We start from the raw sequence: 23,088 nt of genomic DNA on the forward strand, positions 1-23,088 counted from the left end.
TAGAATAACTCAACCAGCCTGATAGTATTGTTAATAGGCACTGTGTAATCCAAAGATTTGTTTAATGGCAGACTTAAATAGAAAATGATGCATACATGATATACTATGAATATCAATATGACTAAGAATTAGAGGAATGAGGTTGATAAACGGCAGTCTACCTGACCTGTATGTACACATTCTGAAATACATAATACTGTAAATGTTGAAATTTTCGCCACAGGGAACACTCCATTTTCTAGCCTGGTATCCAAACTGTACTGACTAAAACTCCATTTCCTCCCTGCTGCAAAATTGAATCAGTTAACACTTTACAATTACAGTATTCAACTGCAGAACGTACATGACATCCTAGTGGTTTGGAAAGTCCTTTTTTGTTAGACGGTATATCTGGAAACAAAACTTGCTAAAGCTTCCTCTAATTGTATATTATACATATCGTAAAAATACTCAATACAGTTAGATCATATAGAGTAGCATATACCAGTCCTTTTGTATCCTGTATCATTTCGCTATGACTTCTGATAACATGAAAAGAATCTTTTAGAATGCTTCAATGTTTAACACTGACTCCCTAACTTACTTATCCAAGTTCAGGTACATGTGTATCTCTTCTTTCAAATGGCCAGTTACAATTTGACCCCCCCCCCATAAGCTAATACCACATGCTATTCTGTCCTGATCCCCCTTGTTTAAACCCTCTCGATCCCCCAAAGTTCCCCCCAGCGTTGGGCACGCCTAACTGGTTCACTCCCGCGGAACTGCCCGCGGCGTTTGACACGGAGCCGTCACCACGCAGCACGGAGATACACTTCCAGTTGTCCAGGTAGTTGGCTGTAGATTGAAACACAGCGTTAACAACTCTATTTCATCTGTAAATGGGCCACTACTACAAAGATTTTTACTTCACCAAAAAGGAATGTGAAGTACAGTCAAAACGGCAAGAAGACCACTCAGGGGGCTGACAAAATCTGGTCTATGTGGACAGGTGGTCACTATAGACAGGATTCTTCATGCTTGTGTCAATGGGAAAATTATCTAAGGGACTAACAAAAAATGGTCACATTGGCCAGGTGGTCCTAATGTAGAGATGGTCACTTATAGTACAGGTATGATTATCTCCATGAAAAATGGAGATATAGTTTTGGGTGTGTCTGTCTGTCTGTGTGTCTGTGTGTTTGTGTTTCCGCACTACTGTCGACAGCATAACTCCAGAACCTCTGGATGGATTACAATGATATTTGGTATGTGGGTAGGTGTTGTGAAGCTGACATTCAAGGTAGATTTTGGGCCCCCTGGTATGTGACCTTGGTACTGCAGCAGAACTTCAGTTTTTGTATCTTTTGACCTGGACGTGCTGTGGTCTTGATTTTTGGGTGGCAGATAGCTTGTGATGTAATAAAGAAGTGGTGTAGGTTTGGGCCCCCTAGCAGCTTGCTCTGGAACTGCAGTGGCGTTATTGTGAAAATCTTCTAGGGAGAATAACTGAACAAAGGGACGATGGGTTTCCATGATATTTAGTATGCAGGTAGCTTAGACCGAGATGTACACAGTGATGTGCAAATTATGCTAATTGACACTTAATTTGCATAACTAATGAGGAAAATCTATATTTGCAGTGTTTTCCATTATAAGACTCAAATACATGTAACATATGTAGTTTATGGCAAGTGGAGCATCAGCAGATACCAATTATGCAAATAAATTCATAATTTGCATAATTAATGCAAAAGTGCCATAATTCATCCAAGTGGAAAATGATAGGACTGACAATATTGCATCATGCCTAAGTTGGATAAAGGTGTTTATGTAAGTATATATTATGTAAATGTGTAAGTCATTTGCATAAACAGAATAGTTCATGGAGATATGAGGTCGCGGAACTCTTGTTGTTTCTGACTTGTCTCCCCTAAACTGTTTGACTGTACAAAGTACTTTTACCAGACTTATGTTGACTTTCCAGTTCAGAATTGTTGTAAACCAACAAATAAAGTGGATATGGCTTTATGCATCATATCCGACAGATGTACATGTGAGTCCTAAAGGCCAGAGACTGCTCACCTTTCCAGAGCCGCACACACCCATCGTCCCCTGATGATGCCAGGACAGTTCCTGTGATATTCCAGCTCACACGCCACACCTACACAACAACAACTACAGCTTTGACCAGTAAACATTTCAAACTTCTCAAACAGTACTGGCAACAGACTCACTTTCTGAATATTTTTCATCAAATCTCGTGAAATTTCAATAAAATTTTCAACCTGTTTTATCCAACGTCATTTGCATAAATCTAGACACAATGAAGGCTAGTTTGTTTTCTCTATTCAGTACCTGAGAGTTGTGTTCATCGAACTGTGCAGCCTGCCTGATTTCAAACTTGCTCATTCCACCTGGGTTTGCACCAGCGTTCGGCTCCTTCCTGCACAGACAATAAGACATCATTATGATAGACAAGTAGAAGTACTTTATTAGAAGTATCCAGTATTAGACTGCTGTTCATAACAGCACCATGGACATGCCAACATCTGTCGTGTCATCTGAATGTACTAAGTCTTGAAGAGATTAGAGGGCCCATAGCCCCTGTAACAGGTAGTGCACTTTATTTTACTGTGTGTAGGACCTATCATGATGGAAAGGGAAGCCAATTTCTCTCTATAAGTTTTAATCCCCCTTAACCGAAGATATGTACTTCTTTCGCCTTTCAACTTTGTAAGAAGTGAATTTCCTAAGGGTACACCATTAGCATTCAAACCCATGCAGGGCCTCTAAATCATGGGCCTGGCTTTTCTACTTTCCAGTTATCCTTCTGTCACACATCATTCAGGTATTACAGAAAAATGAATATATTTATTCCCACAGATACATGCAACCAGGAAATAAATCATAAGATATGTGGATGTACATGTGTACACACATAGTCTCTCACATGCACACACACACACACACACACACACACACACACACATTCTAATCATTGCACATTGGTTTAGGAAAATAAGAACAGGAGGAGACACTGTGTACTGACCTGAGACACTTGAGTGTGATGATGCGGACATCCTTGGTAGCGATGGCCAGGAGGTGGTAAGATCGGCCCAGGTTGGGCGCGAAGGAAATGTGGTGAACTGCATCTGTTATGGCCATCAGTGTTTCCACTTTCTGCCACTTCCTGTAAAGCATGAGCAAAATATGAACCACTGAAGTTAAAGTGGTGAAGTTTGGTTCCTTTATAATCCGCACCTAGTCTAGATCCTGAGTTTGTCAGCCTAGTCACATTGATCTTACTTGGACACTTTAAAATGGGGTTGGACAGATACATTGGCCACCTGATGATACCCAGTTGTAAGAAACACTTGGCCCACTAAGCATAACATTCACTGAAGTTCTAACTTTTTTCCCACACATTTTGTTCTCATCACCATCTTAAGTTCTTAAGAAAGACAGTAGGGTTTACAAATATGTTTTGCTGATATTCTACTTTATTTCATGTTGTGCACCTTAATTCTCTCTGTGCACCTAAATTTTTAGGTGGTGCCAAATTTGAATATCGAGCCCTGCTGCGAGTATTGTTTAAATACATTATAGTTAGATAGATTCTGACCTGATGTTATCGTTGTACTCATATATCTGAACCTTTCCCCCTGCTGAAGGGTTCGTGTCATCACTGCCGACTGCCAACATGGGGAGGTGAAGTCTGAAAAATGTTGTCATACTCAAGTTAGATATTAACATCTTCTACAATAGTTATGTATTTCATTAGCCTCTTATCAATAATGGAGCTTCACTGTATAGCGGACCTACCCTGTATAGCGGAGTACCTCGGCTGATTTCTACTATTTTCCCAACGATAGGACGGAGCCTGGTAGAGGCTAGTATTTCATGCCCATGCACAAGATTATAATTATTTACATGAAAAATATATGACGACCACGGGATCAAAATTGGATATGGAATTCTTTTACCTTGAAGGGTTCCATGAGAGACAACTGCAGCTCAATTTGGTGTTGATCTCATGCTGAAGAGAATAAAACAAACAATGTGATATTCAGCCAAATCTGTGTCATTGTAACAGCTTTTAAACATTTCTACCACTGGCCACTTAAACACATACTATGTTGAATCTTAGCTTAGATTGACCAATTGACTTTCTCAAGAGATGGTGGCTCTTCTAGGGAACCCTGGAACATTCAATGGTACATCAGGTACAATGTAACATCCTTCATCTATAATGTGTCTAGGGGAACAACCAAAAATGGTTTCAGGGGTGGTTGTGGTAACATAATCTCTTGCAGATCAATGATTTTATCTTATTCTTAAAAATAAAAATTATCATTTGCCATTCTACTGGTTAAATTTGTATCCACCCTCCCCCCATCATTTATGGCCTGTCCCTGATGTGTTTACCTGAAGAGACCACTGACTGAGGTTCATCACATCAGGAGCTTCATAGATCCTCACTACTCCATCTGCAGAACAGGTGGCCTACAACAAGGACAAAATCTTGTTACTAGAAAGTTTGTCACAGGGTTTTCCACATGGCAATTACCAGTTGACAGACAAAATAAGGACTACTCTATCATATATGATATTTCTTCTACTTGGAAAAATAATAACTTATATACAAGTCAACAACTAATGTCACTTATGTCAATCATAGTCTTTGTCACATGTATGCTTCCCATGTCTCTACCACGTGCATGTTTCCTAAGTCCACATACTTGCAATTAGCCTCTGTGCATGAATTTCCATTTTTGCAAGTAAACTTTCTATTTAACTATGCCTGCTTACCAGCTGTAGCCCCATGTGTTTAGGACCAAACTTGACGTCAGTCACTGATGTTCTACTGTCCACCAGGTTGGCTCTCTTTACCTGCACAGAACAATATCAAGAAAATGTTTTTAATGATCATAAGTATCATTAAATGGCTTATATAGCAGAAGTAGAATTAGAAGCAGTTGTTGAAATATCATGTCTGTACATATATGGATTGTGGCGTCGTGTTGTCGTATCGGTTGGGGTGTTTGGCCCAGAACCCAGAGGTCCTGGGTTCAAATCCCCTGACATACCATCAATGTTGTGCCCTTGGGTGTAAAAGTGGGCAGTTGGGGAGGTAAAAAGAGAGGGATGGGCTCTGCCTTCCAATGCCGTGCCCTAGACACAGTGGATTAACAACCCACTGCCCCTACAGCCTAAAAAAGGCTATGGAACTACCTACCTACCAACATGTATGGTTATGTCTATTACTGTCTTACCCAATGACTCTGCCCTCTTTGTGTGGATGCCAATGATTCACCAACTGTAAGAAAAATGGCAGAAAAGACAAACATCATTACCATATGATTCATCTATAGAGAAATAAAATAAGGAATATGTGTGAGTGGCAGTAACAGCAACATCAATACAAATTACCAGAGAGCTGCTTAGGCTGACCCAGTGCAATGACTTGTCTTCATTGTCAATAAATACTAATACAAAAATGTGAACAAAGGGAAGAGTTGCAAGATCACTTACGATGAACAATATTCTCATAGTTCACCTGTGTGTAGAGATTATTGCCAGCTAAAGAATACTTTGTCAGTTTGTACCAGAGCGGTCTAAACTGGAACAGTCCTACCTGATCGAAAATTCTACTCTACTCTACTCTACTCATAACTTTACAATTCTTCAACAACACCAAATGTTTTTGAGACAAAGTAGGAATTCATCAATAATCCCTTGACAAACTTTACTTCTTCGAAAATTTCTTAACCTTTAGCACACTTAAGTAGCCGTTTGTTACCCCATTCTCTATTGGTTACAGAGTTAGGCAGCAGGGAGAGGGTTAAGGTCTACAAAGATGTCCTTTTCCTGGAGTCTTACCAACTTCCTCCCACACGGCAGCAGTACGGTCAAATGAACATGAGGCCAGGACCTGTCCAAACTCAGGATGAGCCCACGTCACCTTCCACACTGAGCCACTGTGGGTCTAATGGGGAGAAACAAAGTATGGCATGGGGCTATATTAGATTTTGCTCACATTTTATTTACGGTAAATTATGCACAGCACACAGAATATTTCCTTGGTACCTAAAGTTTTAGGTTAGTGTGATATGTTAATAAAAAATTCGAGCACTATCTGGCTATGTACGTTACATTGTATGTGCGGGCATGAACAACACGAATGTGTTTTTCACTTTACAATGTAATTTTTTTTCTTGTTTTACCAAAAAGGAGAAAAAACAATCCTTATTTACCTTCCAGCTTGCTGTGCATTGCCATTCTCCATCGTCTGTAAGATCCCACACCTTAAAGGAACAAATTAACTGTCAAACGACAATCACACATGACTTGAGCATTAAAGAAAATGATAACTATAAAAACTATAAACATGAGGGCACACGAAAGTACCCCCCTCCCCATCAGAATGTACCTTTATGGTCTGGTCGCTTGAGCAAGTGGCCATCCTTCGGCCGTGGAAATCGTACGAGACATCGTGGATCAGGTCCTTGTGTTCTGCAGAAATACTGCGAGCGACATACATGGCTCACACGTGGCTGAACCACTGCTATGGTGTGTTTTAGACCTTTTTCAACGAGAGAAACGCGCCAAAATACAGTAAATCACGACTTCGTCAGAGTAACGCATGACGGGAAGATGGGAGGAAACCATTATTGGCATAGGGATATACGATCAAAAATCGCTTTTTACTATTCAAAATAGATAATCTACAAACAGACAATACAGATAAATAATTGTAATTAGTGCAGATTATATATTGTAACATATCATATTCTATAGCCACTGTACAGAAATCTGTTTGATACAAACAAAAGAAGAAGGAGAAGACAGAGCTGGGCCTAGTTATGATGGACTGGTCCTGGTTAGTTAATAGGTAAGCAAGATGGCGGCGCACGGTGGTGTAGAAACGTGTTTTATCTCGGCGGCCTGTAACCGGTCTCCCTTCAGCCTGTCCTGGGGACGGAACGGGCTCGTCTTGTACGGAAGCGGCAACCTGGTGGCCGTGTATCAACCCAAGGTAGTGTCACAGCTGGGAATAACTTACTATTGGGTAGAGAAAGTACAATGTATCCATAATTTTGCACAGACACACACTCCAACTTTACGTGCACTTCCGGTTTTGTGTATTGTACGCAGCCCTCTTACAGAAAAAAACGCCTCCCATCTTTTAGGTTCCGCTCTTGTGTACAAAAATAGTGTTGAGTCCACTGTGCCCACATATATAATTTTGCATATTCCTGATACCTGTCCTTCATGTATTGGATGCTTGCATCCTACACAAAACTATTGAGTAATTGAAAGTGCCATAGATGCCCAAGCTCAGTTACAAATTATTTAAGAAACTTACAGATCAGTTGATACACTGAAGATTTTTTCATAACATTTATGATACCAAGGGACACAGGACACTGGACCCCCATTTTACGTCTCTTCTGAAAGACAGGTGAAGCTCCCTCCAACAATGATACCTTTCCCGGATTTGAACCGGGGTCTCCCAGTTACCAACTATTACTAGTATAGTTGGTAGAGTCTAACTGGGAGACCGTATTATGTGCTCATTCATATATATGCTTTGTAACCACCCTCCTGTGATTCCCCAGAATGGTGAGGAGTCTGGTGCAGTTCTGCAGACTCTCAGTCAGCACACAGCCAAAGTGACCTGTGTCAGGTGGATCCCCAAGGGAAATGGAGGTAGGTTTGATTTTTTTTGGCAATGCCTCAGGGATGGAGCTTTTTACTGTGATATTATGATTGAACTGCTGATATTCAGAAAATTCCAAAAGAAAGCGAATCTGTGCAACATGAATTTTAAAATGGGGTAATGATATAACCTTCTGGTTTTGTGTTACAGAGCCTTCTGATGAGTTTGTTGTTGGATCGGCTGACAAAACAGCGTCACTCTGGAGAAGACGAGAGTCAAAGGTAGGCCAAACTTCAGTTTTATCCCAGAGGTCATAGGTTGAAAACTCGGTGATGATGATGATTAATACAGCAATATGGTGATACATGTACTTTGATTGTTGTTTTGTTACTTACCTTGTAGTGCCTAGTGGCACATAGGGCAGCAAGTTTCCTTACTGATGCAATAAAAGGGTATATTTTATGGGGAGCGGTTGCTAGCACCTCCTCGAACACGGAACACCCAATGTATGTCCATTCAGAAAGATGAGTGCAGCTCCAACCAAGATGTCTTGTCCCTGGGGTCTCCCAGGTACCAACTAATTGGAACCAGGAGCTCAACTGTGATGCTGCTACCAGTTGAGCTACAGGGACATCCCTAGATGATACTTTGGAAGGAACTTTAAATCTTTGTTCCTGAGTTCGAGAAGATATTCGCATGTTAAAGATTCCACCACACCTGTTGATAAGACTAATTTGCCCTGGTATCTTCTGGGCAAATTGTCAAGGACATTAAGGCTTATGTCCTCTCTCCCGTCACTCTGTATCTTTTTGTCACATATTTGTAAATGAGAGCTTGTCCTCTTCCTACAGTTTGAGGTTGTGTCTGTGTTACGAGGACACAGTGCAGCAGTAACCATCGCTGAAGCCATGTACGTGCCATCTAACAAGGATGAGTTCTCGACACTGCTGGTCACCTCATCTGTGGACTCAACTGTCAGAATATGGGAGAAGAAACAAGGGAGTGGTACGTCTGGTGCTATATATAAGCACAGGTCACATGTTAACAATCATATACATATAAAACTACATATAAATACTAGTATACTCTAGTACTTTCGGCTTCCTTTCATTTCTTGGCAATTGTATCACACTTAATGATTCCAACTCTAAAAGTTTTAAAAAGTCTCTGATAATATGCTTATAATGTAAGCTGAACTGCATAATCCTTTTTTTTCCTCATGTTCTTTTAGATGAGGTGACCTGCCTGCAGACAGTCAGCTGTGGGAACAGCTTTGCCCTTGACCTTGCCCTGTACACCCTCCCCACCACGTCTGTACCTGTCCTAGCCTGTGGATGGGACGACGACAGAATACACCTCTGGGTCGGACAGGGGGAGGGTTTCAGAGAAGTGGCAACCCTAAAGGGGCACGAAGACTGGGTCCGAGGAGTGGAGTTCACAGCCAATGGTGGGCAGTATTCTTAACCTTTAGCACTCTGAAGTAGCACTTTGGTACTCAATCCCCTATTGGTAACAGAGTTAGGCAGCAGGGAGAAGGTTAAGATTTAGTTTGCTGACGATATCAAGGTCTCATTTGTTTGCATCTTGGGCAATGTAAAAAAACAAGTGTCTTACATGTATGCATTCCTAATGAACCTACAAGAAATGTACCAATATCAGTCAATCTATGTTGAGCATGTTTACCCTACATCGTGAGAAAAAAATGCCAGCAACCTCAAACCACACAATCCTTGTTTATGGCAATTATAAACTGCAATTAGCTACAACCCACAATAGGCACTTTCCCTGAAATGGACATGGTTGAGTTATATTTTGTCAAGTCATCTACAAAAAATATTTCAATTTCTTGTTTCATCTGTTGCCTCTCAGATGATGGTGACCTGCTATTGGCCAGCTGCGGACAGGACTGCTTCATCAGAGTCTGGAAGATTACATTACAGCATGGGGAGGAACAGGTTGCTGAAGATGAAATCAGAGTCAAGGAGAAGTCATTTACCATCCAGCATGGAGGTACTGAACATTCTTACAGTTACCTTTTTTAAATTACATTTCTGAAATAGAGAATGGAAAATAAGATATTTAGAGCCTTAAAGCTTGATGCGCTGTATTGTTATCTATAAATAAGTATCTTTTTCTTTGATATATAAATCTTGAAATGTGTGTGGTGGTTTTATTTTTGCTGTGTCTCTCGATTGCAAAATCATGACACCACGAATATGTGTTTTATGCCACAGTGTTGTTTCAACCGTTAACTTAAAACAACACGAAAAACACTATTCCTCTCTAGCTCTTACTATGAAATTACATCTATGCTCAAAATAACTGAATTTACAGTAATGTACACCTTTTCTGAGAATGTTGAATCATCCAATGGAGAAATGCCTTAACATGTTGTTACGATATGATGAAACTTGTGACTAATGATTCCTTGTGTTATTGTTGAACAGACAAAAGCCAAAGCTATGCTGTGGTACTGGAGGCAGTGCTGTCTGGCCATGAAAACTGGATATACGGAGTACACTGGCAACCTGCAGTCTTCAATGGTAAGAGTCAGGTCCAATCATTTTTGTGTGTCACTGTGTGTTTGCTTTTTTGTTCGAAGAAAAGACTGAACCTTTATTTATTCATTACAAGCTCAAATTGGCCTGCAGGACACTTTTCAGCTTTTTATTGAGGTCATGAAGGAAGTGGTAAGGGTCAGACAAAAGGTTAACAAGAAACAGAGTACATGATTTAATGAGTTCTTAAGTTTTGTTCACAAGGATGATATTCTTTTAGTCATAGCATAACCACTCCTACCGAACAGCATGGCATGTGAGATTATCAATAATATACATGTATCTGCCACTACAATATTAGTATGCTGTGAACCTACAATTGTAATGTTGTTTTTATGTGTTATTCATGTATGTCAAGGGCACCATTGTAAAGCAGTGCAAAGTCATTGAGCTGGTCTGCCAAGGCTAAAAAAACTGAAATAGAGAAATAGATACCCAATGGGGGGTGTTAAAGATCCACTACAGTTATTAACACAGACTCCAAGGTCTTCCAATCATTGTCAATTATGATATTTCAAGATGTATAGAAATGGGTCTCTAAAGTCTGTTCTTGTCTGTTTCAGACGGCAGTCGACACCAGCCCCTGTGCCTGCTCTCAGCCTCCATGGACAAGACCATGATCTTATGGAAACCAGATCCAGGCTCAGGGATCTGGCTGGATCAGGTCTGGATCATCTCAGTCTGTTTTCGCAGATTTCGCTTAGATTTCTGTATGATGCACACATACATCACCAGTAACCTGGACACTTGGAAATCAAATTATAGAGGATTAGCTGTGGATTCCCAAGAACTTTGAATTGAACTTTGAGAATTTATGGCACATTTGCAAATGCTAGCATACATCCCTGTCATGCCTTACTTATAATCTGTTGGGAGCACAAAGACAAATTCTGGACATCAGTTAAATATACATGTATTCCATGGTGGCGTGGTGTTGGCTTCAAGTTCAGGTGTTTGGCCCAGAACCCAGAAGTCCTGGGTTCGAATCCCCTGACATGCCACCGATGTTGTGCCCTTGGGAAAGGCACCTTATGTGACTTTCCTCACTCCACCCAGGTGTAAAAATGACTTGGTTTGGGAGGTTAAAGGTGGTGGAAGGAGAGAGTTGGGCTCCACCTTCTAATGTCCTGCCCTAGACACAATGGATAACAACCCACTGCCCCTACGGCCTCAAAATGGCTATGGGACTACCTTTTTTTAATGCTTGCCATGTGTTTAGGATCGTGTTGGAGAGGTCGGAGGGAACACTCTGGGGTTCCTGGGGTGTCAGTTCAGCCCAGATGGACAGTCCATCATTGCTCATGGTTTCCAGGGGGCCCTACATCTGTGGCACCACGTGGAGCTCACACAGCAGGTATGGGACACACTGACTATGAAACCCTACCATTTTTAGCCTGGATACCAGACCCCCATATCTTGTGGGTGGTGGGGGTCACACAATAGATATTTCCGAGATTGGGGGTCTGGTATCCAGGCTACACCACTTTATTTTCAGATATTAAGTTTAAGTTGAAAACCTCATTGACCGATTTCAAGAGTTAGAAAATCACTGGATATAGTAGCAAGGTTTTTTACTCGCAACCACACTTGACAATATATATGTTGGTCATCATTCAAGTTTTCCTCTTAAGACTGTGAAAGAATGTAGTTGAAGATTCAAGCTATCCTCTCAAAACTTAAAGAATATAGTCAGATTCAAGTTTTCCTCTTTTTAACTTTAAGGATAAGAGTGTTCTTTATTCACAACCACATATACAATTTACAAGAGCCCGGATGTTTCTGAGAAGAGTGACGAGACCTACATTTGTAGCTGCAGAGAGAAGTTCAAGCGGTCATTATTGCACTAAGGAAGATGACACTGATGGTCCCCAAAATACCGGTTCTTGTAAACACATGTTGATGTGGTTGTGAATAAAAATAACCTTATTATCCTTTAAGTTAAAAAGTTAAAGAGAAAACTTGAAAACAATTTTCAGATTCTGTCCCCGAAACTGATCATAATTTTTCTGTTTAGTCCAATAACCAACAAATGAAATTGCTATGGCCTAATCTGTCCGTGACACGTTTATCTATCCCTCTTTAACACAACATCCCCCACACCAAGCAATATCTACATAATAATCATATTAGTTGCTGTTCCTTGTTCATGTACCATGCTTACCTTGTATATCAGGGATGACATTTACATGTTAGAGATAATGTGGTCCATACTGTTGCTATTCTGGAGTATGGTTTTCATTAAAGCCTTGTTTCTAGGTTCAGACAAGTATAATAGCCTGGAGTTACCTGTCTTATAGCTTGGTAACCATCTCATCGGGAGCTCCCTGGTAGCCTGCCCAAGTCTATTAGCGCACGCCAGGGCTGTCAAAAAAAGCTAATGATTAATGAGAAATTAAGTACTCCAACTCAAAATATTCATTCACTGAAACTTTTTTAGTTTGAGGACAGTCTATTTCTTATTATGTAATTTATATACTCAGATGAACTTTCATGCTTATATAAAACCTATGCTTAGTAGGATTGGGACTGTATAAAACACCCCTAGGCCAGTCCGTGGAGAAGGGTTACCAGGCTAACCTACACTTTATGTCTGTCTTACTGTATGAATGTTTCAACTCTTAGAAAATTTATGATCTAATAGTGAGCTATGCCCAAATGGTTATTTTTAGCATGTGCGCCAATACAATTTATATGATTGTACAAGTCATCATAGTTAGGGAGTGTCATCATAGTTAGTTCCAGGAAAGCCTGACACTCAGGCTGCATTAACGTTTCCCTTTACCAGAAAATGTGCTGTTCTGTCTCCCAGACTAGCTGGGAGCCTGGCGTGACAGTTGGAGGTCACTTTGATGGCGTGGAGGACATAGCCTGGGACCCAGACGGTGGGGAGTTCCTACTGAGTGTTAGCCTGGACAGGACCACCAGACTATTCGCACCCTGGAGAAGGGAAGGACTCAAGGTAGAGATTTTATCTTCCAGAGTCAAGGTCAAACTTTGTTGATAATCAAAAGGTACCTTTTGGTAGAATCAGAGTTGATACAAGCCAAAAAGGATCATAATGAAATTATAGGAAGGAAATATGCACAGGTTTCAGTGTCAAAGAATACTACACAAGCAAGTCATTAGTCCAATTTTACCTAATTGATTACCTGACCTACAGCCTTCTTTGATGTACAGTCAAACCTGCCTAGGCGACCACCTTTTCAACGCGACCACCTGGCCATGGCGATCGCTTTTTCTCGGTCCCGAAAATTTTCCCCATAGGCACAAGCATTAAGCTGCCTGCCCAAGGCGACCACCCGTCCAACGCGACCGCGACCGCCACGAATTGGGACCGCACAGAGCACAATCCCTGCCCATGGCGGTCGCCTAATTTTCAAGCGTGTGGTGACATCAGATCATTTTGCTGTCGGATTTCACGGAAATGTTTTCAAGACTTTAAAGGACAAAAATAAGATCAAAAATATATGGAATAGCAATGTTATACCATCGATTCCTCCATGAAGTGTTTTAATAAAACGTTCCCCCTATAAACATTGTAAAGACAAATGTTTGTGATGTTGTTGTGCCTATCGTAATCTTATAGTTTAACGTGAACTCAGTTTCGTTTAAACTCAACTTTCAAAACGAATACGTAGTGCATGGCGTCCAAAAGGCAGATTTCACAGAAATTACTATCTATTTCTTGTATTTTCAACAAAAATGTGTCTGTATCTTGCTAAATTCCGCCGAAAAATGACTTCGCGGCGGGCAAAACATCAGGCGAGAAATGTTGTTCCTTGGTCCCGACGCCATCTTGGATTTCGGGCGGCCCGGATTTGGCGTACCGCTGACCTTTGTAAAACACGATGATTTTGTGTATGAACATTTACGAATACTCTAGTTATTGGTGAAAATCAAAATTCTTATTTTCTTTTTATTTCCATGAATCTCACAAACCTTTATTGGACGCTGTGCGTTCTGCTGCACTGACTTACCCTTCGATGCGGTGGTACAGAGCTTCGCGGCGCGGCGCGACGAAATCACCGTTTTCATCTTTAGTTGTCAGATCGAAAATTTTTTGACCCTCAGGTTCATCCAGCGGTCGGCGACCCAAAAAAGGCTGGGACCAGCAGGCGTTTTCTAGGGATCTGTCTTAGGCCTTAAAACTTCGATGATGTGCGTGCCTTGTTTGTACTATTCAATGTAACGTGTGAATGCGGTAGGGCGCTGCGAGATCATCGAGGCAACCATCGTTTTGTAGTCAAAATTATGACGAAAATTTGGACACGATGTAGCGGTATACAATTATTACATCGATAACGGAAAATGTAATTTTTGTAGGATCTTTCTGTCAATGAGAATTGAACCTGGTGAGGGTCATGCTGTCTAAATTCACATAATTTTTTCATCATTTACGTACTGTATTTGAAAACCTCGACCTGGAAACATGTGAGTGGAATCCTCTTCATGGCGACCACCTGTCCATCGCGACCGTTTTTGCCCGGTCCGCCGGGTGGTCGCCTTGGGCAGGTTTGACTGTAGCTAATAGTAATACCCAAAGAATTTGGTTAACGGCAGCTTGCACATCTAACCCTCTCGAGACAGGGACCAACAGATGACAAACGAGTGAGTGAGTGAGTGTGAGAGTGAGTAAGTGTGAGAGTGAGTGAGTGTGTGAGAGTGAATGAGTGAGTGAGTGAGTGAGTGAGCGAGCGAGCGAGCGAGCGAGCGAGCGAGCGAGCGAGCGTGCGTGCGTGCGTGCATGAGTGAGTGAGCGAGCGAGCCAGTGATATATAAGTTTCCAATGATGACACTCACTATCTTTATGTGTGCTGATTCAGCCCCAGTGGCATGAGCTAGGGAGGCCACAGATCCATGGGTACGCCATCAACTGCCTGGCCATGGTTAATAGGTACCAGTTTGTGTCAGGAGGAGATGAGAAGGTTCTCCGTGTCTTCGATGCCCCGAAGAACTTCCTTCAGAACCTGAAGAATGTAGCAGGGGTGGACATCTCCAAGGACATGGCTGCAAGAGTAAGTTTCTGAAACCTTTAATTCCGTGAATTTGCAGTTTCCCTGCCCTGCATAAGTCCATAGCCTGGCATCCAGTCATCTTCAGCTTGTGTACATCCACCAACAGTTGCCTCCCTGCAAAGTGGAGTGGACACAAGCTGAAAATGGCTGGATGCTGGGCTAGGAAGTCTATGTTTTATAGAATGTTAAACTTTTCATTTTTTTAAAGAATTAAGCAAAGTCACTGTTAGGTGCAGATGACTAAATGGATTTTTTTTTCACCATTAGCATGAAAGTTTTTTTCATCTCGTTCATTTCAAAAGAAATATAATGTACAGTCAAACCTGTATTAGCGGTCACCTTTGCATAGCGGCCACCTGCCCATAGTGGTCACTTTTTGTCGGTCCCTTGGATTTTTCCCATTGACATAAGCATTAAGAATTAGGCTATAGCGGCCACCTGTCCAACGCGGTCGCGGCCAGACGATTTTCGGTCCCGCGAGTACAGTAACACTGCCGATAACGGTCCCGGCGCGCCGGTAGAAGCCGCATCGCCACCGCACGCCGGGTTCAAAATCTTCATTTTTTTCACGCCGTTATCAAATTTATGTGGACTCAAATGGATAGGATAATAATAAAGAAAGCCAGAATGTTTTATCTTTGTTAGAAAATCCATGGTTTGACGCGAAGTCAAGCATAAATTTCTTCACATGGCTTGCGTTTGGACATCGTGGCAAAATTGTCCATTTCTGTGCATTTCAACTGGACAAATATTACGGCAGCTTTTTGAAAAATACAACCCGCACATGTACCTGATGCGGTAAGTCCGCAAAATGTTTGAATGTCGGCCCAATTTCCGTTTTCCCCGGAAAATTCATCCAAAATTGTGCCCAAAACGTGCTTTCGCGCGATTTGCAAAATGGCGCTGATAGTGAGCAGCACAAAGGTCAACGGAAGACACCACTGTTACGGAGGTATAATGTGCTAAATCTATTTTGCTGCAAAGTATCACTGAGGATAATTAATTTAATAAAAGCTTCAAAATTAATATGAATAACATTAATATGATGTAAAATTTGGGATATTGCAATTTTCTGAAAAGAAAAAAGCCATCAAAAGAGCGACCTAAAATGTGACTTACCTATGCAATGTTTACATGTGTACTGTATGGTGAATAAATGCATCTCAGTTGGTACTGAAAACTGAGGTCAATTAATCGACCTTTTCTCCATAGCGGCCACCTGTCCATAGCGGCCAGTTTTCGCCAGTCCCTTGAGTGACCGCTATAGACAGGTTTGACTGTATACCAGTATTTCTTGTAGTTTTTTTTAAAGTGTTCTCAAGTGTTACTTACTTGATGTGTACTATTGAATCAACAATAATATTCTTCCTTTCTCTGAAGGAGGTCTCCAATGTTCCAGAAGGTGCCAGTGTTCCTGCTCTAGGGCTGTCAAACAAGGCTTTGTATGAAGGTGAGCTTGCAATATCCAGCTAGGGTTTCTTATGTATAGGTAGTCAATATCTCAGAGACTCATTGATCATATGTATGTCATTGGTCCAGCAGACTACACTTGTTTTTGTGTATTTCAAAATTGATATAAAAGATTTTAAAGAAAATATATGTTTGTACTCATGAAGTCTGTCTTAATACTATAAACATTTTCTCCTTTGTTCCCCAGGAGAGATGTCAGTAGCAGATGATGCAGACAGAGAGATCCCCAGCAGTTTCAGTGAACAGTACCCACAGATGTTCTACCAACCGCTGGAGCTACACAGTAAGTCATGGCTTTGTTTGTTTGTTTATATTGCATACCTAAACAGCTTCATGGTGTATAACACCAAGTTCGTATTGAACAGTACAACCAGACAGATTTATATGATCCACTCACACCCGGATGGTCCCCTATTCTTTTCGTTAAGTGTGGTGGGTTTGTTAACGTACTGGAGGTGTGGCACTTCTCAACCTACGTACCTCTATTTAATGTTCTATTTGATGGATGTCAGTATATTTTAATGATGGATAAACTACCTCTGCTTACCTTGAGTAAATATTTTTGATCTCTGCAGGTGTTTATGTTGACTATTTTAAAATTTTAACTTTGCGTTTGTCTGTGTCTTTTTAGGGCCACCCACAGAAGAGCATCTTCTACAAAACACTCTCTGGCCAGAGACTCAAAAGCTGTAAGTAGGTTGTCAGAAAATAGGAACAAATGGATTTCTTTTATTCTTATTTTTGCATGTATACAATCACATTATGTTCTTTTTGCTATACATTTTTGTCTATTCAACCCCTATGAATGTTCCCTTTGCCATGCAGATATGGACATGGGTATGAGCTGTTTTGTGTGGCCTGCAACAGACAGGGAACCCTGGTGGCTTCAGCATGCAAGGTCAGGACAACACCTGCAGTTCCTTCAGACAGCAACAGGGGGCTTAGATGTCCTATGATGAAACATACATTGTAGCAGTAAATAACACTAAGTCTTGCATGTCAGTTGTCATTCTCAAACTTATCTATTTTTCAGATAGTAGTTATTGTTACAACGTGTTAAATACAGTACTACTCTCTAGGCACCTGCAGTCATAGCCTAGATCACAGGTGTACAGTTGGCATTGCTCTTGAGACGCTTGCAGTCATAGTCTAGAACAGTTTAGGACAGTTAGGATTGTTACATGTGTTTTGTACCACTCTCCAGGCATCATAACCTACATTTCATGACAAACATTAAGGATTCTTTCAGTGTGTTTGTACTCCTTTCCAGGCATCATAGCCTAGAACACAGACAGGAGAGATTGTTACATGTGTTCTGTACCACACCCCAGGCATCTTAGCCTAGACCACAGACAGTTCTGTACCACACCCTAGGCATCATAGCCTAGACCACAGACAGTTAGGATTGTTTCATGTGTTCTGTACCACATAGTACACCCTAGGCATGATAGCCTAGACCACAGACAGTTAGGATTGTTTCATGTGTTCTGTACCACTCTCCAGGCATCATAGCCTGGAACACAGACAGTTAGGATTGTTTCATGTGTTCTGTACCATACCCCAGGCATCATAGCCTAGAACACAGACAGGAGAGATTGTTACATGTGTTCTGTACCACACCCCAGGCATCATAGCCTAGAACACAGACAGTAGAGATTGTTTCATGTGTTCTGTACCACACCCCAGGCATCATAGCCTAGACCACAGACAGTTAGGATTGTTTCATGTGTTCTGTACCACTCTCCAGGCCTCTAAAGCCGAGCATGCTGCTATCCTGCTGTGGGACACGACCAGCTGGAGACAGGTGGGTTGCCTGGAGAGCCACTCCCTCACAGTCACGCAGCTGCGCTTCAGTCACAGTGGACACCTGCTGCTGTCTGTATCCAGGGACAGGACCTGGGCACTCTTCAGGAGACAAGCAGCAGATCAAGCTGATAGTAGGGGTAATGTTAGTCTGTGTAACACAACTCTCACTGTTCAGCAACTTAACAGTCCCTTTCTGTGGTTTAGGGATATAGACCTCAAACTCAGGGAACCATTTACCTTCTACCTGCTGCCTAAATCTGTAACCAATAGGGAATTGTGCCTAATGGCTACTTCAGAGTGCTAAAGGTTAAAACAACAATGTAACACCAAATAAAGGTCACTGTGGAAACTCGGATAAGACAGAACAGAACAGCTTTGATTGGAACACAATATTGCAAACTCATAACAACCAACAATAATTTTTTGACAGACAAAAATGGGATGATTTTGGTGCTGATTTAGATATAATATAATCACAGTCACTTGTGGTAATTGGATATCAAGGAGACTTCTGATTAGAAGTATCTATCTGATTATTTTATTATTATTATTTTATCTTAAAAGTTCCAGATTATAGAAAATTAAGCAGAGGTCATACCCATGTAAAGAAACTCAATTTACTAAGTTCCCAAGATGTATGTTCATGAAACATTATGTACATGTAGGTTTGTTTGAATGGTTGCAGGGGGATTGTTCGCAAGGATAGCGTACACAGACAAGAAGACGTCCGTCCACTCCCGTATCATCTGGGGATGTTCCTGGTCTCATGATGACAATTTCTTCGCTACAGCCTCTCGGGACAAAAAGGTAAACATCACGACTAAAGCATCACCCAAACATAAAAAGTCCAAAAATATTGAGTTGTGCTAATCGTCTGATAGCTTTTTTGATTGTGAATTGAATTAAATTAAGGTTTTTAGTTAATCTGTATCTATAGAATTTCCCATACCTTTTTTATGATACATGTACCATCCTCCGTAGTTTACCACTTGCTCATTATTTTCTTGGTTAGGAAGCCAAATTAATGAGCCAGTGATAAACTGACCGAGGATGGTACCCAGGCTGAGTACATGTAAATTAGTGACACCCTCAGAAGTGACATGGGACTCAACAGTACAGTACAGCCTATATATGAGCAATTATAGAGGACAGAGATGAAAGGCATAAGGAGATCCAACCTTCCCTTAAGTAGCATTCGATGATGTCCTTGACAACGATGACAGAACAAATGGCAGAACACATGGAAACAGCATATCTAATTCCTGTTCGTGTTGTTTACAGGTTGTTGTGTGGGGATGGAGACCGGACCATTCCCCGGCGGAGGGGTGTCTGGGTGAATGCTGTGCTTGCTCCACCACCCTGGATGTGGGAGAGGCCGCCACGGCTGTAGATTTTGCTCCCGTCCTGGCTGGGTCTAAAGGGTAATCAACATTCTCTGTCATAGAATATTGAGTAATGTTGAGAAATCACTTCAGATTGTTAATAGTACTGAAATTTGCACAGGAAGACAAATTCAAGTCATTTCTTTACTGGTGTTTATTTGTGATATGTACTTGTGAATTAGGCAAAAATGCTAGCTACTGCCTACTGGTATCAGAAAGATTAAAAATTTTGGGAAATTTGCCCTTACATTTTGTTTTGGTTTAAATACAGATATGATGAACATTTCATGTACTAGTTTTACTAGATACTCCTTTGATATGGTGTTGATATGTTGCGCTTTCCTGGAATTAGTTACTACCTTGATAAGACTTAACATATCCTGCTTTCCTGGACTTAGGTACTGCCTGGCCATAGGAAAGGAGTCTGGTACTGTGGTGCTATACTGCTGGAACCCGGCTGGGGGGAAGGAAGACTGGGCACTACAAACTACTATTGACAAAAGGTACTTGTATGCATGGCCATCAATGTCACTGGGTGTTTCCTTTGGTTTATATTATGATAATTCAAAAGAAAGTAATCAATGGCAATGTTTCAAACAACATTATTTATGCTCTTCTTACCTTTTACCTCATGAAAAGGTTAGGCAAATGTTGTGTCTTGGGCCCAATTTACACAAAGGGAATTGCTGGACGCACAACAATGGCGTACAATGGAGTTGTATGTCCATGATTGTTTGATGCCTTTTGTTGCTGCATAAATCGGCTTGTGTTGTTGTACCACTGGCATTTTTATAGCTAGTTGTACGCTGCCTCCAGGCAAGTTAGGCGTAAATCGGGCCTTGAGATTTTTAGGCAAAAAAGAACAGTTGCTACTGTTACAGTAACAGAATCCTTTCTACTATAATGTATTACATACAATTCAATTGTATTCAACTGAGGATTGCTGTTACTTGCCTTGTGCAGCATGCTAGCATTGTATTGAGCCTCTATCTAGTACATCTTATTTTGACACTAACTGATCTTTGATGTGTGGTCTGTTCCTAGTGACCTGGGTCATTGTCTCGCTGTCCGACGGTTGGCATGGCGACCGGCGGCTGGGAATGCCGAGAGCGAGGAGAGGAACAAGTACCTACAATTGGCAAGCTGCGGAGATGACTTCACCATGCGAATTTTCAACATCAGTGTTGACATTCTAACATGATTGTGGTACAAAGTACAGATGACCAAAGGATTAAGTTCAGCAATATTTTAGACTTAACAAAGCTGTTTTATGTGCTCCTAGCTTTTGTACACAGGGATACGATACAATGTACATCCATGCGGCAATTATGTAGTTCCACAATAAAGAAATATTAAGGTTGATAGCACTGCCCATGAGTAGTCAGTTGTGCATGGAACATATTTATTACCTTTGCCATTGTCATATGTAACTGTCAAAAGTAATGATTTTCTCAAAAAATGGACGGACAGCCGATTATAAGCATTCTCCTTTCAAATCCCAAGGTCAAGCTTTAGAGATAGCTAAATTTTACACATACTTAGGAGTGGACATTACACCGTCAGGATCTTTTAGTCGTGCCATTAAACAGTTAAGACTGAAAGCTCTACGTGCCTCTTTTAGATTAAAATCATTATTATCATCAAACTCAAATCCGTCAATCTCCCTAGCTATTGATCTGTTTAACAGTTTGGTGAAACCTATTCTGCTTTATTGCAGTGAACTTACTGGAATAAATATACAATGTAGAGACCTAATTTTCAAAGGAATTAAGGAATATCCCAATGAAAAGATCAGAACATCAATAGATACAATCCTCAGCCCGATATTGGGGTCGGATGTTGGTTTACTGAGAGTTAGTCGCTTAGGAAAGATATCAGACCCCACGTCTACAGTTACTCGCCCTGTTGTTGTTCGATTCAAGAAGTATAGTGATAAACTGAACGTGATTTACCAGTCAGATACTTTGTTAAGGAACCAGAATGTCACGCTAGATCAACCAAAAATTTCGTATGAAATTCCTGACTTGGAATATGTACTTTTAAATTTTTGCAAAATTATACTACGTGTTCCAAAAAGTTCTATAAATGCCGCCGTAAGGGGTGAATTGGGAGTATTCCCGTTGTTCATTGACAGTCAAACACAGTTGATTAAATACTGGCTAAGATTGAAAAATTCACCTAATGACAAGATTGTTAAAAAAGCATACGACACTTCAGTCGAAGAAGAACATGACTGGGCTACTCACGTTCAAGATATATTATGTAGACATGGGTTCCAAAATGTTTGGCTTAACCCCGCAGTTAATGCCAATTATTTTGGAATTATATTCAAAGAACGTCTGAAAGACTCATTTCTTTCTGGCTGGAGGGAACAACTTAGACATTCCAGTAAACTACACGCATATTCTAAAATCAAAAAACACTTTGGCATGGAAACATATCTCACATCAATTCATAATAAACTGTTTGCAAATAGCATAACAAAGCTGAGAATCAGTGCACATTGCTTAGAAGTTGAAAAGGGTCGACACCACAACACACCAGCCACTCAGAGATTGTGTCCCACATGTAATGGAAGTGTTGAGGATGAATTCCACTTTGTAATGAATTGTCCAACTTATAGCAAAGAGAGAGATATGCTTTTACAGACTATTATTACTAAAACAAACTTCACCCTATCTGGTACACAGAGCGATATTTTCTATGTACTATTGTCATGTCCGACTCCTATATCCATGTACATAGGTCAATTTCTCCATAAATCATTCGAAAAGCGAGACAGAATCACCCATACATGATTATATATTGTAACAAATACACTGGTTTCGAAAATATTTTGTACTTAGAATTGTAGGATAGATTAGCCTTGTAGTATTGTTGATTTCATGCCATACATTGTACCATGTACGATTGTTGAGCAATAAAGTTCACTTCACTTCACTTCACTACATCATTGTCCATGTATGTTCCCGAAGAACGTCCCAAAGCAAAGGTTATTTTCTTCTTATTGTCAAGTCGGCCATTCCCAAGGGCACAACATAGATTCTCACAAATTGTTTTCTAGCAGTTGTTCTGAATATGCTGTTCAAATGATTGATATTCTTATTTTACATAGTAAAATGCAAATAAATATAACATGAAGATTATTGGCATATTACGACCACTGTAAGAGGCTTTGGATGGTGCTTATCATTTCGTTTTCTTAGTGTTTGTGAGTG

General features: G+C 40.8%; 2 protein-coding genes across 2 annotated transcripts; one reads left to right on the top strand and one right to left on the bottom strand.

The window, feature by feature from the left end:
- Positions 1-537: 537 nt before the first annotated feature.
- On the bottom strand, positions 538-6,622 carry LOC136422900 (nucleoporin SEH1-like). Its single transcript, XM_066410822.1, has 12 exons — positions 6,410-6,622; positions 6,234-6,284; positions 5,860-5,965; positions 5,253-5,296; positions 4,789-4,869; positions 4,405-4,482; positions 3,963-4,015; positions 3,602-3,694; positions 3,029-3,169; positions 2,335-2,422; positions 2,062-2,140; positions 538-834 (listed from the first exon to the last, which is right to left on the bottom strand). Exons 1-12 carry the CDS (start codon positions 6,518-6,520, stop codon positions 656-658), a joined length of 1,104 nt encoding a protein of 367 aa, XP_066266919.1. The 5' UTR covers positions 6,521-6,622; the 3' UTR covers positions 538-655.
- A 251-nt stretch (positions 6,623-6,873) lies between these two features.
- LOC136423139 (elongator complex protein 2-like) lies at positions 6,874-23,042 on the top strand. Its single transcript, XM_066411181.1, has 20 exons — positions 6,874-7,015; positions 7,599-7,689; positions 7,850-7,920; positions 8,491-8,644; positions 8,871-9,086; positions 9,509-9,649; positions 10,087-10,182; positions 10,761-10,861; positions 11,417-11,551; positions 13,007-13,156; positions 15,021-15,212; positions 16,593-16,662; positions 16,870-16,965; positions 17,314-17,371; positions 17,508-17,580; positions 18,430-18,619; positions 19,174-19,295; positions 19,770-19,909; positions 20,269-20,373; positions 20,915-23,042. The coding sequence occupies exons 1-20, from the start codon at positions 6,881-6,883 to the stop codon at positions 21,069-21,071; spliced, it is 2,493 nt and encodes an 830-aa protein (XP_066267278.1). The 5' UTR covers positions 6,874-6,880; the 3' UTR covers positions 21,072-23,042.
- The last annotated feature ends 46 nt before the right edge of the window (positions 23,043-23,088 follow it).

The sequence above is a fragment of the Branchiostoma lanceolatum genome, chromosome 17 (assembly GCF_035083965.1).
Source record: "Branchiostoma lanceolatum isolate klBraLanc5 chromosome 17, klBraLanc5.hap2, whole genome shotgun sequence".
NCBI classification, from domain to species: domain Eukaryota; kingdom Metazoa; phylum Chordata; class Leptocardii; order Amphioxiformes; family Branchiostomatidae; genus Branchiostoma; species Branchiostoma lanceolatum.